At 43.5% G+C, this 18366-nt stretch overlaps 1 protein-coding gene across 3 annotated transcripts in view; it reads right to left on the bottom strand.

The window, feature by feature from the left end:
• Positions 1–1438: 1438 nt before the first annotated feature.
• CLYBL (citramalyl-CoA lyase) overlaps positions 1439–18366 on the bottom strand; it is a 174523-nt gene continuing 157595 nt past the window's right edge. For 2 of the 3 annotated variants that reach the window (XM_037377582.1, XM_037377584.1), the window contains 2 exons: positions 17588–17712; positions 1439–2098 (listed from right to left, as the gene is read on the bottom strand). In XM_037377582.1, the coding sequence (XP_037233479.1) occupies positions 2003–2098; positions 17588–17712 (221 nt within the window). In that variant the 3' untranslated portion in view covers positions 1439–2002. The remainder of the gene's footprint in view (positions 2099–17587; positions 17713–18366) is intronic. The other variant, XM_037377583.1, reaches the window with a different exon arrangement.

Genomic DNA, 18366 nt, shown 5'->3' with positions numbered 1-18366 from the left:
CAAAAAAGCAAAAAAACCCCACCTCTATATCTCATATATCTTATTTTCCGTTCCCTACGCCAGGCTTCGCCTGCGTCTTGCCTTGCACCTGATGATTTATTAAGGTAATCTGCGGGGATAACTACACATGTGCCCAGCGCCGGCTTGTCCCAGCTCATCTTCTAAGTAATTGTTTCTCATTAGTTCTGATAATGTTTTAATAGTGTTACCCATAATTTAGTCAGCCAAGAATTAATAACGGAGGGTGCCCTGAAAGGCACGGGGGAGGGGGGGGAGCAGAGGGGGGAGGGGGGGGAGCTGCGAGGCGCAATATGAACAGGTAGTCTTTAATTAATCAGATTAGCCCGGAGGTCCCCGCGCTGTAAGGGATCACCCGGGACGGGACCCGGCTGGAGCGGGGGGTGGGTGGGCTGGGGGGGGCTCTGCGTGTGTCGGCCCCATCGCCAGCCCCCCGACTCCTCGCGGTGGGGGGGGCTCTGCCACACACCCCCCGGCCGGTCCCCGGAGCGCTGCGGGGGTGGCGGAGGGGACCGCCCCCCCCCGCCCCCCCGCCGCTCACCGCCCGCGGCCCGGCCCGGCCGTGCCCCGCCGTTCCCGGGGAACCGCGCCGTTTCCACGCGGGTTGGGCCTGGGTGTGGGGTTTTGCTTGGGTTCCTCCACTCCTCCCCGCGCCCCCCCCCCCCCCCATTTCCTTTCCCCTTAATTAAACCCAAAATAACCCTAAATGTTTAAAATCGCTGCTCGGAGATGGAGGGGAAACATACTAAGGGAGCAGATGGGAGGAATAAGCCACTGTGACTCCATACGTAAAATGGCCATGGAGGCGGTGAAAAATGAAACTAAAAAACAACTGTTTTCTATTTACAAATTTAAATAAACAGAACAGCCTTCCCCGCGGTGTTTGTCTAAGTGCAGCAGCATTGCTGCTGTGTAGGTCATGAAAAGGTTGGTGCATAGTTTAAAACTTCCCATTCTGTTAATTTCTTAAAGAACAGTCGTTCATAGTCTGAGCACAAAAGCTCATGATTTAATGAGGAACAGAAACAAAATCTCTGATTGTTGGTGTTTCAAACTTCATTGGAGTCCTCTGGCAACCACAAGTTGATCCTCTGCAGCTTCAATACCCTTTAGCCCTCCATATAAGAGTACATGCTGAATAGAGGACAATGCCTGGTTGTTATGTTTATTTACCCTTACTACAAGCTGGGTTAACCTCTTCAAAACAGCTTTACTAAGCCCGTTAACCACACGGCCCACATGATCTGTAGCCGTATCCCTAATGTGATGTAAATCTGACTCGAGACCATATGCACAAGTTCTGCTGCATTGTGTCTCCAAAAACTACAAGTTTATTGCCGTGCAACCCTTCCCGGGCTGGACGCTTCCAGGAGGAAACGCTCTGAATAGCAACTGCTTAAAAAAAAAAGAGAAGAAAGTCAAGAGTCCTGCCTTGTCAGACCAATATTTTTAATGGCTTTTGCAAATTTACAGAAGGGGGGTGGGGTGGGATGCAAAGCTCGCACAGGGTAATGATTTTCATCGCAGTTATTTCAACCGGTGCGTAATTATTCAAGGCTTTGCCCTCTCTGACGGAAGCTCTGCACTGGAGCAGGAAGAAGCATAGATACAAATAGAAGTGACTGAACTGGTTTTCCTCTGCTCTTTTGACAGAGCTCACAGCTTACGTTTTGCCTTTCTCCTTCAGTGAAATCATAATCCTGCATTCGTAGTAATTAGCAGTGATGTCACACAGTTGGTGATGTAACTTTGTGGCAGGCTATGAGTAGTACATGGGCCGTGTGGGAGCGAGCAGTGGTTTGAGTTGGGAATAGTTTTAGTAATTAGTGATTCTGGTAAGCAAACTATGACAGATCTGCAAAATGGAAATGAATTTCTGCTTAAGCTTGATGTCTTTAATTCCTGCCCCCCCCCCCCCCCCAGTATTATAGTCATCTTTTAAAACAGCTACTGGGCCCCCATGGCGAGAGCTTCATTTACCAGCTCATTTTTTCTTGATGGCTGTGGCAAGCGTAACAATGTTCTGTGCCTGCTTCAGTAATGGCATGTCGATCATGCTCCCGTGGAAAGTAAATGCACCCTGGAAAAGAGAGAATATAAACTTCCTGAGAGGACCTCTGGAAATCATAGTTGGCTTGTCTTTTCCTTTAAATACACATCCGTTCACCGAGAAGCATCATCTCCCACAGGAATCCTGAACAAGTGTTAGGAGACAAACTAACCCAGACAGGGCAAATGCAATTAAAGAAATGTGGTGGGTGCCAAGCGCTCCAAAGAGGAGGCAACAGGAGAGACAAGAGGAGCCCAGTGTGCAGCCTGCCTGTTTCGGCCCCTCTACCTGGCAGCCAGTGAGGGCCAAGAGCAGCAAGGCAGTGCGTGCCACCCAAGGGGCTGGGGGACACTGTGCCTGGGGGGCAGGTCTGCTCCCCACATCCAGCATCACCCCCCAGCACAGGTGCTGAGCCACAGGGCCGGCCCTGCGCTGCCTGCAGCGTTATCTTTGTCAGGAAACAGCGGCCAGTGTTTGGGGTCGTGGAGGGAAGTTTTCCTGACTTGGGGGTGTTGTTGAGGTTGTGCTGCTGCACCTCTCCATCATGGGTCTGGTACTGAAGATAGGCTGGGCCTGTGCTAAGACCAACAGCTGGGATGAAAGCTGAAAAAACCACATGGCTGTCGTGATAATATTGCCCCAACCTGCTCTGGAGCCAAGTAAAGCCCACCTGAGCACTGCACATAGGGAATTTCCCAGAGTGGATGCAGAACTAGCTGGTGTGCCTCAGCAGTGGTGATTTGAGAGCCAGGGCAGGTTTCAGAGGGCACTTTGTATTTCTAGGGATTTTGTGTTGGTGCCATGGTGACAAGTTTAAAATAATTAACTATGAATCATAGTTAAACCCTAAACAGAAGACACATGTTTTAAACAGAGCCAAACCTGACTTGTTCCTCTGGATGCCTTAATCCACACATGTTGCTGAGGTAGGATTTTGAAGATAAAACACATGACAAAGTTCAGTAGGCAAAAAAAAATAAAAATCTATTTGTAATTCTGACAGTACTTTGACACATTCCTGAAAAAAAACAAATACAAAGATGCAATCTCTTCCCTGAAGGAATCAGAATTGAGGGATTGAGGGTCTGGCCCCAGTGTTGCGCAGGATGCCTCTGTGAAGCACTGTGCACCCTTTTAATGTCCTGCTGCAATCGATATGGGATCACAGGCTGGCCTTAGATTTGGCAGTGAGCGAGGACAACCAAGAACAGGGTAGGTACGATACTGGCATGTGTGTCTGTGCATGCATAGCGAGAGAAATGCAGGGGAGAAGAAGCTGTTTATTGTTCTGGTTTTCATTTAAGGCTCGATAATCATTAAATAGAGGACTCTGGTAAGTAAGGTGAAAATACAACCCATTTACAGAAACGATTAGGAAATGTGTTGCTCCAGCAACATACCTAGCTCAACTGAAGCAGCATTAAATATGAAACCATGTTCCAGAACAGCTAAGACAAAAATCCACCTTAAACAGTCATCTTGTGCAGATCAATACTGTTGCATGTAAGAACAGGCTGCATTAAAGCCATTAAGAGCCCAACAGTTAAAACTATTATTTTATTTTTAGTAGGATTTCCTACCATAGCTTGCAGTATTTTAGGTGGGTTTGGAGAATAATGGGACTGACAGATGCTCAAGGGTAGATGCTTCAAATTGAATTTCTTGTTTAGAGCAACCAATCAACCCTACATTACCACATCAAAATTTATTATTATTATTATTATTAACAACAACAACAACAACAATAATAATAATACACCACTTTTTATCTTACTTAGCTACATCTCAGCTGTTTTCACTTACACTTAAACCTTTACAGAAAATGCAGCCTCAAACTATTCCATAGATTAACTGTTGTGAAAATACACTGGGAACCAAGTAAACATTTCATGACATAGCAACTTTTTCGGAATAATTCAGGTCTTTGCAGTGATCTTACACTGCAAGACAGTTTTTTTTCACTGTAAGAAAAACATGTTTTTGTCATGCCTATTTTTCTACAGGCATTCAGTCAAATAAGAGCTATTGCTTAAAAGAGAAATTTGCATGTGGGATGACAGTGCTAAGCAGAGATATGTTAAGGTCTGGAATCATCCTTCCTAGTTCTGTGAAATGGCTGACTTAGGAGCACAGCTATCCTAACTACCTGCAATAGTTTGCAGAAAGAGATGGGCACCTAGCAGCGACAATTCTGATCTCTGGTGGTCTGAATCATGGTTGGGAGGGTCTCACCCCTTCCATTGACTGTGTACAGGATGCTCTGGAGTCAGATACCTCTGCAGGTGCCCAAGTCGGAGCATGATGAATGAGGGTCAGAATGTCTTTTTTAGAAAGCAGGAGTTAATTAAACAGCATGCCTGTCCTCTCTTCATTAAAATAACATATTTAGAAAGGAAACCAGGATAATAGTCTATGTGTGGACACATGAACACTGAACCACTTGAGATCTGCTGTATGTTCTCTTCTTGTCGGCGTGCAGCTGTAGTTTGGGTTGCTAGGAACTTGAATTCTTGAAGGTAAAATATGCTTCCCCCCCCTGCAACAGCAAAGAGTAACACTGAGAAGTTGGCTTCTCTGCCTGTTCACTCTGAGGCTTATTTTCTCCCTGCTAATTTGCAGTGTTGAGCTAAAGTCCAGAAAAAGAAACCAATTTTAATGCCATTGAATATACTCTATTCACTGCCTCTCTTTCCACCCACAGGTTGCAACAGATAGGAAATACCAGTAATTACAGCTTTGTCCCCATGCTCTCTTTTCCAGTTCTGCTAGATGAAATTTGCCTTTAGCATTCTTTTGATTTTTCTCTTGCTTGAATATAAAGAAAACAGGACTTTCTATAAACACCATTTGCTTTGATAGCATTAATCTGGGGATTAATTTAGTCATAGATCTAAATTTTATTTTTGCCTAATTTTACCAATAATCTCATGCTTCCAGCCTGTACTTAGACTTCCAGTAGTACAACTGTGGGACCAAGGGTCTGTTCTTAAGGAAGCTTGCAGCACGAACGAGAACGATGGTGGGTACGTGGTGCAAGGCTGGGGTTTGCATCCATCGCCATTCAGTGGCTGTGGTTCTCGCTTGCGGTGTAACCATACACATAATTCTGTGGGAGCCTTTTCAGAAATCTGTAAAAAGGACCCGGCCATCAGGCAAGTCAAACGTGTCAGACCTGCCCTGGCAAGAGACAGACCCTCCAGGCAAAGGCTGACAGAGAACCTGGGAGAAGCAGCAGCCAGGAGGCAAAACCGCAGCCGGTGGGCACAGCCTTTGGGTGATGATGCATGGGTGCAAGTGACTCAGGTGGGATGAGGAGTGGGGGAATGGAGTACATTCTGTGTCTGTGACAGCCGTAGGACAGCAGGCTGGAAGTGTAGTCCTTCTGAGGAATGGGTGGCCAAAGACACTGCCCCCATTGCAAGCGATGCAGCACCTATTCTGCTGTCTTTATCCAGTGCCATCCTTCATGCAGCAACACAGTGAACGCACTAGGGGTGAAGCCCTGTGAGAAATAAGGTGACTTTGGTACTCACTGACCTGTAGGGCATGGGAGGTACCAGCGCTTTGGCTGGCCTGCGCTGTACGGCTGTGGAGGCAGCACAACACAGCAGAGGGGTTTGTATGTGCACAGCCTTTGGCTTCCCTCAGCCTGGTCGCTGTACACCTCTGTCAGCGCAGGCTGTGGGGGAGAGATCAAGGCAGAAAGTGAACGGGCAGCATTCCCTGTTGGGGTCATCCCGCAGTCTAGCGAAGAGTCCTCCCCAGCTGACTGGCAAGTGAGGAAAGACACAAAGGTGTTTCCTTCTGGGTAGCTCTGTGAGAGTGGAGTGACACCCAGCTCCTCTTGCCACCCGGTTACTGCAGCTGCTCACGGAGCCCACCAAGTCACCATGTTCCCATCTCTGTCTCTGGTATCAGATCACCTTCTCCAGGCGGAACAATGCATGACCAGTACTGTGCAATTTGCTGCATCCCCCAGGAACCATGTAGTATTTGAACGCAATAAAGTCACAATGACATTTAATGCTCTGTTAAAACAGTAGTAACATTTCAAAAAATGAAACAGCTATTTATGCAAGATGCAGGCCATGCTGAGTAAGGTCTTAACAGCTCTACTTTGAATTTCAATATGTCCTAAAGTGCTTTGAGAATGGAACAGAGACTGTTTTGGCAAATACAGAAAACAGCTGGAAGGGAATTAAAATTATAGAAAGCTGCTAGTTGTTTTATTTTTTTCTTTTTTCTTTTTTTTTCTGAAGGGAACAGCAAAAAATGATAGTCTTGGAAAAAAGAGAATTGAGCACGGTCAGCCCCAAGTGATACAAAGATCCAGCTTACAGACAAGAGAAGTGATAAGACAGAGCTGACAAGAGAACAGTCATTTCCACAGGTCAGGAGCTGAAGATACAGGCTCATGAAAAAGCGGGGCAAATTAAGTTGTGCAGTAGGAATAATGAATGCAATACATTTTCAGGTGGCTGTAGAGAGACTGAAAAGATGCAGAACCAATCTTTGTAACACATCAGTTCGGCAGAGCTTATGCTTGTACCTTAGGAACCTCCTTTTGGATAAATGCAGCCACTACCAAAAACAACTCGGGTCTAGCCAAGTTCAATAGGAAACTGAAGGCTCTTCTTTGACAACTTAGAAGACAACTCTGGCCTTATGTTGCTGTGGGTCTTGGACATGGCTGTTGTCCTATCTATATGTCATTGTTAAAGATTTCCTTTCCTATAAGAAATGACATGTATCAAGTTGCAGAAAGAGTCTCATCATTGCTCTGTTATTTGCCACAGCCAAAAGATGATCATGTTAATGCAGTGTTTCCTGGAACATGAAGACCTCCTCTTTCTGTGTGTGTCTGTGTGTGGCAGCATCCAGGAACAGCTGCTCTGTGAAACTTTCGGGAGTAGTTAAGAGCTTGGTAAATCTATACGACTATCTGATAAACACAGTATAATTTTTTTAATGGTGAGAAGCATTTTACCTTTCTAGAAGTTAAATGGATGGGATTCAGAATCCATGATTTCTGTGTCATCTGGGGATCAATGTGTTCTGGTGGAACCAGGAAAGGGGAAGAAATGATACAGCCAACTTTCTTGCTAGCACTTATCATGGGTGGTAGAATTGTGTTGGCTTTGACTACAACGGGGGATGCACAGGATCAAAAGTGAGGTACACTTCATGTTTTTCCAGAAGATCAGGGGAAGTAAAGTTTCATACTTCTTAATCTGTCCTTTTTATATAATATGCAATGTTATGTGGGGTTTTACTCGCACCACCTTTTGTTTCCTTACGGGTTAACAAGAGAAAAAAGTTGGCTAAAACTATCATGATAGAGAACATTTAAGGCACCTCATAGTTGCGTGATACAATTCTCTCTGAGCTGTGGATTAAAGTACATGAGTTAATTAAAGTAAAATAATAATTGTTCTGGGACATGTGGGACAGTGATCAGATGAGCTAGTCCCCTTTGGTTGACAAGATGGAAGAATTAGATGTACTTTTGCACCTGGGAATGCCTGTGGCTTTTTCCCCAGCATCTGCTCCGCCTGTGGTTATCTGTGCCTCTACCCATGTCCATCCCGATGACTGCAATGAACTCACTATGAGGGCTACTGCAGACCCTCAGTTCTTAGACCACTGGAATCTACTAATCACCTGCACTGGTACTGAATGTGAGGATTGGCTCTCCTAACAAGCATATACATTTTGAAGTACCAAGTAAGTCCTGTAAGTTCCAAAAAGCCTGCTGGCTTCCTGTTTGAAAGCAGACGGGGCTCCAAACGTGAGCACTGGTTCTAAGAACTCTGCAGTCTGTTTTGGGAACCGCTGTTTTATTAATTACCTCAATCATTGGCAACCCTTTGCTAATAAACCTTTGATGTGATGCCCTGTTCTACCAGATCTCATCATACATGTAGCCAACAACTTTAACTCCCATGTGACAGTGTCCAGGACTTTCTTAAAGTTATTTATAAAGATGATATTAAGCCTGTGGCTTGTCTACAGTAGAAAGAAAAAAATCAGTTGTCTTGCATCAGCTGAAAGAATATAGCCAATAGTGCTATATTAATTTGCCGTGTGTCAACGTATGGGCTGTCCTGGGCCACTATGCAGAGACAGCTAACGTTCAAAAGCAGTTTACTTCGAGTATCTAGTCAGTGGATTTACATGGTAGGCTTGGAGGTGCTAGGGGATCCTGGTAGTAGGTAAGGCTTTGGCATGGGGGAGACTGGGTACGCCGGCCGGTGGAAGAAAAGGAAAAGCAAGCCAAGGTCATGTTCACTGAAAGTGCAATATGGACAAGAAAGCACCTGCTGCTCAATTTTGAATTAGGTATAGGTCTAAGATAGGAGTTATGTAATGCTTATGGAATTGCCACAAAAATTTCTGCCACCAGTTAGGTGACTGTTGCTCGGAGGACAAACTCATGAGTGAGAGGAGGTCCTTTGATGGTACTCCGCTATCACAGGGTTAGAAATGCTGCCCCGCTGACGAAGATTTGGTTTTCTTTAATTATTTTTCTCAACAGCTCAGCTAGCAATACTTTCCTTTGCAGACTAAATCCCTGCAATGAGTGTGTGGCAGTCGGGTTATCTCCTTGGCTGCCTTCTGAGGGCATGTGCATCTATGACCTAGTGGAGATGGGCGTAGGGGGACCAGTGAGCCAGCCACCCTTCTCTCCTCCACACCCTCCATCATTAGGAGATGTTGTGAATCAAACAGAGCTCCCGCACTGCTCGGGTAAGGCAGGCCAGAGGCTTTGTGTGTGAATACAGTCATTGTCTAAATAAGTAATTATGTAAGTCCCCTTCCAACCCCTGTGACCTGTATCAGCACTCGTGGGCAGATGCCAGGCTAAATGGAAACAAGCAGAATGGTGATGCCAGCTGGCTGGTGCAAACCTTGCGTACCTCCCACAAGGGGAAACAGAGAACCTGTATGGACCAGCATCCTCAAGTCCACAGATGCAAGAAACCTTTGATCCACAGTTATCTGAGAAACATTAATGCTTTCCGTGGTAATTCAGTGCCTTGCTGACTTCTAAAACCCAAAGGTCTGGTTCTGACTTTTTGGAGACCACAAAAATATGTGGAATAAACCCACTGAAATCTGTTTGGGTCTGAGAACATTATCTTTAATCCTCCACAATATTAACTGTTATAAGGAAATTAAGAGTGTTGTGTTCTGGAGATCTGCTGTTCTGAGGAGGGAAGGAAGCAGGTGGATGGCAAAGGGTCCCCCTGAAAAGCATGGCATTCGGGAAGATAATTCCCCTGGGATTAAATGAAAACACATGTTTAAGTGATCCCCTGCAGAGGAAATTTGGAAATCTTTGCTTTGGGGCTTAAAAAGAATGCTTGGATTTGCTTGCAGGTCGTGAACAAAAGAGAAGAGAGCCCTGGTCACAGCAAATGGTGTTGGGTCTGTGCCTAGGGGAGGAGTGATTATCCTGACTACAAAGGAATGACTTTTCCTTGAAACAGAAGGTTGAAACCATATTTTTTGGGAAGTCAAGAGTAGGAAATAAGCTAACAGCTGTGATGGTGCTGAATGCAGGTTTAATTAATTTTTTTCTTCTGCAAGTTGTAGCCAAAGAGCCATCACAAAGAGCTGGGTCACAATTCTGCCTTTTAGTGATGAACTTCCAAAGGTTATTCTGCTTCTAGGAGGTGTTTGACGGTATCTGGGTCAACTGAGCACGTTTTTCAGGCTATAACAAGATAACATCTTGCTCTCCTCTCTGCTCAGGCCTGTTCTGCCTCCAGATTAGGCTGACACCCAGCTATGGCCTTCTTTGAGCATCTTTGCAGCAGGTAGGAAATGCTGCTATCACTAGTGTAGTCACATATGACAAACTGAAGACATCACAGGCAGCAAGCTAGACAGAGCTTTTCAGGTTACGTAGTTCTGTATCCTCTCCTTTGGACGCTTTAACATTCGCCCCTTTTCTGTAGCAATGTTATGGGAGGAAAGACACTTAAAATCTTTGGGGAAAAGAAATGACCCCTGAAAAGGTTTGTCAAAACCATCTTTTTGGCAAGACGAGATGCTCAGTGGTTCTCCGTGATCTGTTGAAGGAAGACATGGATGGGGAGGGAATTCTGCAAAGCATCAACACCAGCAAGTTTCTGTAGGCATTTTGTTGATATGAAGAAAATGGTTTTTTTGCTTCTTTTCACCAGTGTAAACTTCCACCAGAGTAGAAGTAGCTAGTTAGTTCAGAGGATAAATCAGTTTGCAATACCAGAAGCAGGCCTGCTTTTATGAGATAGGCTTCTACCTCTAGGAGCAGATGGAAGGACACAAAAGGTAGAGAAAGTAAGAACGACTACCACATGAAACAGAGATTAGTTTTTACCTCAAATAACTCCCTAGCAGCAGTACAAGAACTCTCACAGAAAAAGCCCTTTCTAAAGCTCAACAGGTAGGAAGGACTTTGTGATCCCTTCAGTCCACAGTGGGGCAGAAAAGATGAAGAACAAGGATCTGCAAGGTCCTTCACTTCTCCTCCACCTGACATTACCATTCCCAGCCTACGGATAAGGGTCTTACCCTGCTGCGTGAGCCACAGAAGCTGTTTTTCCCTCTTACAGCCCCTCAAGCTGCCTGAAGCACTGGGGATAGCCATTTCAGCTGGGGTGGGCCCGGGGATCCCACTTGGTCCAGCTGCAGAAACTCCTTCAGGCCACCAGTCTGTGTCTCTCACTGAGCAAACAACCTGTTTAGGATCCCTGAATGAAAGGCAGACACGAGGGGGTTTTATTGCTGTCTTTAAATTTTCTTTAGTTTCCTTCTCACTGTGGTTGTTGCCTTCCTGTGTGCTCCTCTAGAGTAGGAAAGAATAAAATTAAAACAGAAGAAAGTCCTAGAAATCAGGAATATTCTCCACTGGTTCCCCCCCTCTGTCTTATAATGTATTGGGAACGGAAGAATCCTAGAGAGCACACTTGCCGCTGCCAAGCAAATCTTTATTTTATAGCACAAAAGCAGCTTCCTGGACAAACATCCTATCCAACCATGCATTTTTTTCCCCTAGTGAGCGTCATGGTTATTATATGGAAAAATGAAAAGTAACTAATAATAAGACTTCAGTATCCTCAGATGCCCTTAATTAAGTCATTTAGAATTAACTTGAGGTTTATAGTCATGGAAGAAATTTGTTAAATATAGACTAGAAAATTTCATCTGGAAGTAAATGACTAAAGAACACACAAAAGGGGAAGGTAACTGTAAAATACAACGGAGGCGAGAAAAGTAATAACAGTGAAGCTCGTTCTGTCAACAAGAATGGAATTGCCGGTATTTTTGTATTCTATATTTTTTCTAATTTCAGATTCATTTTCTGAACAGGATTGAACAGCCATTTTTTACTGCAATTCTCTATTTCAGTTGAAAGAGCTTTTGCAGAGAGCTTCTTCAGGTCCCTGAAGAAACTGGCTAGCACAGAAAGGAGTGACGAGGCAGCAAGACCACTGCTACTTAAATTAACTGAAACAATAATTTGGCTGTACAGGCTTCTGAGTTCCCTCAGTAAGCCTTAAAAAGACCCATCTGGTCAGAATGTCACATCTCTGGTTAGACCCTGCTTTGGAAATTGAAATGAGGCTTGTGAGCGCTTGTTGATGCTTTTTAAAGAGGGATTTGGAAGGTGGGTAGTTGCCTCAGCAGGTTGCTTGGTGCAGAGCAGGTTTTGGCACAACAGCGGGCAGGTGTCTGCAGCAATGGGTGTCTCCCTGCTCCATGCCTGCAGAAAAACATCACCTGTGTTGGGAGCATGCTGGCACAGCACAGCCCTTCAAAAAAAAAAGCAAGGGCACTCACTCTGTCTCACTAAGACCCCACATACACCTCCTTGAGCCGACAAGGTCAGAGGGGTCATGCCTTGCTGAGGAAGAACCCAGAGGGATGCCATCCCATGCCCTCTGCAGGGCCCACGTCCCCTGGGACAGGAGTTACCTCCACCAGGAGCTACCTGCGGGTGGAAAGGCTATGAAGGGGCACAGCATCTGCCCTTCTGCTCCCGGCTCGCGGAGAAACTTCTCCCTGCGGGAAATGTCAGTGTGCCATCCAAGTCCCTCTCCCCCCGTGTTTTGGACACAGGTCTTTAATGAGTGGAGGAAAACAGATTACGAGCCACCGAATGCCTGCTGGGGAGTTGGGCTGGGGGGGGAGTTGGCAAGAAAATGTTTTGTGTGAGTTTCTGCCCTGCTTCGGAGCTTTTGCAGCCCTGCGTAGTAAAATCTGTCTTCTTCTCTCCCCACCTGGCATAACTCCCTCAGGACTGATTGCACCAGTGTAGAAACCAGTATAGCACAAGCAATTAGCTAATACAGCTCCTTCTGCTCTGCTGTAAAGGTTCAAAATTTGCCCCCAGATGGATCTTTCTAAGAGACGAGCCTTCAACTGTGACACAAAATACATTTCTAAACCCTTTTTCAAATAATAAAACTTATAGAGAAACTTCAAGTACCGACACAAGCTCTCTCAACCTCTATTTATTAATAAATTTTCATGTTAAAATTTCACTTGGCCACTTTTTAAAAAGATAAACAACATAACAGTGGCCCATGCTTAAATCCCACCAGTGCTCTCCATCAGTGCATAGAGAGGCACCTGAGCCTATACTTAAGGCAGAAGCTCATAAAAGGTGGCAATTTATCATAAACCCCTGAATCACCCATTCTGCATCGTGAGGAGTATACATTGCCTAATTAACATAAATGACAGCAAACGCCCCGTGTTCTTGGAGCAAGGGCTGACAGTGCTGCAACCCAGCATGCACAGAGGTATCCTGTGCTGTCGGCACTGCCCCAGGATGGGATCCAGCTTAGCTGGTGGCACCTCAGAGCTCTGCCTGCAGTCTGTCCTGGGCTCCAGGAGTGCGGAGCTGGGCTGCTCCCTCACCCCCAGCTCCGTGTAAAACCCTAAGATATAATGCCCTATAAAGTGCGATATAATGCCTGTGGGTTGATGGGGTCCCACACTGCCCCATGCCAGGGGGATGCTCCAGTGCATCCCTCCCAGGAGACAGCCCAGAGGAGCCTGCCACCCCCAGGGCATGGTCCTGCTCTCCCAGCACCCACAGGCTGGATTGGGACAGGATGGATCCCTTGTGGCTGGGGCCATACAGAGGGAGCCCTCTTAGGAGCCGCGGCACTGCTGGGAGAGGGAGGGCAGGGGGGAGAGACCTCCCTGGGCAGCAGTGGGAGCTGGACCTGGCCCAAGCACCAGGGCGCATCGTCTCCAAGATACAGTGGCTTGGGGTAGCTTTTCCTAAACAAAGAGCATTATAAGGGAGCAACTGCTGGAAATTTCCATTCCTTTGTTGGGTAGATGCTGTGTAAATAAATGCATTCCTAAGATTTTTCATAATCCTGGAAAGGTCCATAAAAGAAACTGTATAGTTTGTAAATCACTGGAGTTCATATATATTATTCCTCAGCCACTGGGAGCACGATATACAATGGAACAGAATATAATGCAAGAAACATATGCTAAAGGTCTTCTTAGAAGCACTCTGTGCATTCGTATGTGGCATGTACAGATATTTCTTCTGTTTTGCCCCATGGGATCTGAAATATTCAACCCGTATTACAGCTTGGGTCTTACCTTAAGTCTAAGTAATTCTTACCTGACAAGTGACTTCAGCGGCAGCATTTAACTATTCCCTGTTTAAATGTGCAGGTCCTTTGAAAGCATTTATAAATTATTACCCAAGATAAATGTGTAAGCAACCTCTTACTTTTCTGCTTTTCTTTCTTTCTAAATTTTATTTGGAAAACAGATGATTCGGGAAGATCCTATTCTGATAATGCTATTGTGCCTGATGTACTTACAAGTCAAATGGCTCAAAAACGCATTTTCAGTGTCTTACTTTCTTCTCATATATAAACACTGACTACATATAGAAGAAATTATATTTCTGTATCCAGTGTCCTGGTAATGTAAACACAGGAGTTACCTACATAGTAAAGACTTAATTGGTAGAAGTCCGAGCTTTTATTCTTTTTTTTGACATAAGCTAGTAGCTTCTTGCACTAACTCTACCTTCTTGTACTCAGCTAATCTTGATTTATAAGATCACTTCTTTAATGTGGTACAAATACTTCAGAAATTCAGAACAGAAACTGTCCTTTAGGCTACCAGAACAATATTTATTACCTTTCTTTTTCATTTTTGAACACACACTGACATTTTTCTTATGTTTAGACTTTCCCAACAGCTCTGCCTGCTTTCTTTAGGTTGGTTTTTTTAATTTTGAAAATCATATCCTCTAGTAACATAATTTTACTTGAAAAATACTGAAATGATATAAAAAATACTTTTCTTTTAAAGCATGTTTAATTTTTAGATCTCAAAGTTCTATACAAAAGAGCACTTAATAAATAGTTGTATAAAACAAAAAAAATGTACTTTTTCAACATTGGTCTTCTAACTGTCCAAAATACAACAGTAGCATTTATTTCCTAGATACACTTTTTTCCAGTCAGATTAGAAATGTGAAAAAAAAAACCTAAACCCCACAACCAAAGCAACCTAGAAGCCAAACCAAAATAACCCCTCAAACAGGACTATCTCTGTAAGGTAAGCCCGAACACTTTTGGCTAGCTGCTTAGCTCTCTAATTTCTTTCTGCTTGGACACTGCCACAGCATCTCCAGTTCCACAGTGCTCATCTGAGATCCTAATTTTTCCTGACCTCAGTACTCACATTTGGGGGCTACTATGTCAAAGCATTTCAGCCTCTGGGATGAAGTAGCCTGGTTCAGGCTTCTCTCAAAGAGAGATTATTAGGGCAATTGTAGCTCTCAAACTGGAATAGATTATAAAAGCTTATTACTGTATCTTAATATAAAATATTGTTGACTAAGGGCATCAAACTTTAAACCAAATTAATAACAAACTATGATCCCAGAGACTGCAGACCAGCAACTTATCTACCACACAAACAGCCGCACAAATCCCTCACATTTATTTTTTCCAGGCTTTCAACTTTGATTAATAACATGGCAAAACCATGCAAGTCTCAACCATATTAACCACAGCTATATTTTTAGTCTTACTGACATGAACACTTTAATATAATAAAAGGAAAAGGAAAACAGAAGAGGTGTTTCATTAGGACATAAGGATTACTAAAACCGCTGTGTGGAGTATTTGTCAGGAGGTGGTAAGGGAAGAGTTATTACTTACATTTTAGCATGTCGCTAGGATGCAGAGCAAGAGGATCCCTCAGTGAGATATGTTTGCTTTGGAAAAAATACTAAGTAATCAGACTGTTCAGCCTCTTCTTACTGACACATTTATAACACCAAATTGCAAATTTGGTTAAGAAGTTTGCAGCACTACACAGAAAACTATTTTTCCCATTTTGTTATGAAGACTGGCAATACGGCAGTGATAACAAGATCCAGAAGTTCACATATTAACCTGCCAGTCCTTTTTTATTGATAGACGGCTACACACAAAAATATATGAAGCATGCAACCTGGTTGGTTAAAAAAACAGTGCAAACCACAAACCCTCAGCAAATCTGTTCTTGCAGCTGATTATAGAAGCTTATAACCTATTTTAAAAGTATTTATTTTTTTTTAAAAAACAAAACCCCAAACCCAAACAAAGCCTCCCTGAATGGCTGGTATAAGCAAGAAACCAGCATCATGTCAGCAAAATAACAGCTTCAGAACAAATCCGAAGACTAATGCTTACCTAATACAGAATTCTTCAATATTAAACATGTTTGGCTTCATGATTGTGTGATACTGGGACCAGAGTTAAATTCAGTCCTGTCTCCTCATCGACTGTTCATTTGACAGGCATATTCCTTAGATGAGTTTCTGACACTAAATTCAGCTGAATTAATAGTATTATACACACCATCAACATAAACACTATTTGGCTTAGTATGTCATTTGACTTTTTTCTTTCTGCATCTACCTGCCTACATGTTTGCACCAGCAGTATGTTTATAATGATGCCTTTTGTAAGAGAGCCAAGCTTTGTAAATCGGAATAATGGGCAAAACCAGTCATACATTTTATATTTCTAAATCGTTTGCATGAAGACAACTACATTTCAAAATCGAGGGAACAGAACAAAGAGATATGAGCATACAGCATCCTAATAGTGACCCTAAAATAACTGCTCGGGGTAGCACCCAAATAATGCAGTCACGGCTGTGCTGGAAACACCCAGGTACCACAGAGGGGATGCGATAGCCTAGCAAAGAGAAGGGCAGAGCAATAGCAAACACATTGGCACACTTTTACCCTGAGATGAAAGCATCATTTCTGCTTTGGCCTTTTTAGCATTTCTAATGCACAACATCTGCAGCATCAGAAATGCAGGGGAATGGGGAAGGCACACACACCAATCTATTACTTTCCTACCCACCAGAAAGTGAAGAAATGTACAGAAAACCCTCATATGACACTGGAGAAAGTGAGAGCCTGTGCACAGTCTTATATATGAACTTCACTGCTGAAGCGATTGGCCCCCCATCTGAATGCCACACAAGCACAAGTGAACCGTTCCCGCTCATCTGCACTCCCTGTTCTGACATCCGGACTTTGCTTTTTAGCGAGCCTGGGCTTGGCTGCAACTAAGATAAACATATTTAGCTGCAACTTTTTTTTTTCTTTCAAAAAGAGGCAAACTGGATTATAGCAAATAACCTTTAAGATAATTAACTGACAATGCCACAACTAGCATAAAATCTTCCTTCAGGCGACCCCTAATTTAAGTATTACTGGCACAAAGTGGAGACAGATTGTGCATCACCACCGCAATATTTACATAGCAGAAACCCACAGAGCAGGAAACGTGAGACTCAATGATGCACTAAATTAGGAACAATCATATTCCAGTGTTAATTTGCTTTCTCCTCTATCCAAATTTCAGGTCCAGCAATTGGTACAAATACACATAAAACATTCCCATTTTTAATGATTAAGAACCACAATCTGCAAGCAGTTCTGCTCAAAAGTAAATTCACTCACTGCTAGGGATGTTTGCGGGATCAAACCCCTAGAAGTGAAACAGGTTCACCAACAAAGAGATTTTTTAGAAAACCAAGACTTCCTAATCTGTTTATTTCCTTCCATAAACGATATCTGCACAAGCAGTCTGAGTTGTCTCCCAGGCTACCTGCCTTTTGATTGCAAATATTTTCCTACGACAGTAACACTGTGATTCTGCAGCATAATGGAGAAACGGTTTTAATTCAACGATGCTGTAGATACGTGCAGGTACTCAAAAGGCTGTGTAATCAAAGAATTAAAGTTAAAATGGGGGGGGAGAAAAAGATAGCTGGTCTATTTGTAAATATATTGGGAAGTGACACATTTATAATAAATATACACTCTATAGTCTATCCAGACCCAGATTTCATGAGCAATACTCTCAGTTACAGCACACTTCATAAGATAAATGCAAAGAGCCATCACCAATCTTTATAAATCTTAAATATTATGCAAATTTGGTTTCCACTATGGCATATTAACAAAATATTTACCTTGCCTAATCGCTGATGTTCTTCAAAAGCAGAAATCAGTTCTTGTGCCCACTTTATTTTTTCAGGGCTCGGAGAGAACTGTTCCTGGACAACAGCAATTTGGTTGGGGTGAATCACCTGCTTACCTACAAAGAAGATTAATAACACCAGAATCATGCATCGACAAACAGATGTTCAAGCAAAATGTTCCAACCACTTGAGGCTCTCATATGCCTTGCAGACTTTCTTGCTCTTTAGCTAATTATTTCACTTGGTGTCTTTTATTTTTTAAACTGGACAACAGGCAGATAGCCTTTTGCCAGATTTTTTTAAGAATGAAAATATTTTGATCTACGCTTGCATTCTAATATAGTTTGAAAGAACACACGATTCTTTCTCCTCCCTCCCCATTTCAATCCATACATCTCTCAGTAATTTCAGGTGCAAGTGTTTGTCTGGGTCAGTCAATAACACTTAAGTATAATGCACCTCTGAATTTAATGCTATAAATAACAGCTCCAGCCACTCTTAAATAAGTTGTATTAAAAGGCGTCAGAAAATGAGATCTGATGAAGATGGCAAGAGACTGTAGGACAGGAAAGTTACCAGGCACCTAAGGATCATGCCCTAAATTCTCAGTATTGGCTTAGCATCACAAAATCCACAGTGTTTAAATTGCTGCTGGTGCAATAGTTAGCAGTTGCAGGTAGGCTGCAATATTTATTTAGTCACTGGTATATTAAATAACTAGCAGTGGTGCCCTGAGGTTTTATGAAGCACTATTTTTTATCCTTTCTTGT

This window comes from Falco rusticolus, chromosome 2 (assembly GCF_015220075.1).
Source record: "Falco rusticolus isolate bFalRus1 chromosome 2, bFalRus1.pri, whole genome shotgun sequence".
NCBI classification, from domain to species: domain Eukaryota; kingdom Metazoa; phylum Chordata; class Aves; order Falconiformes; family Falconidae; genus Falco; species Falco rusticolus.
Note: the sequence above shows the minus strand (reverse complement) of the source record. Positions and strands in the feature narration are given on the sequence as shown.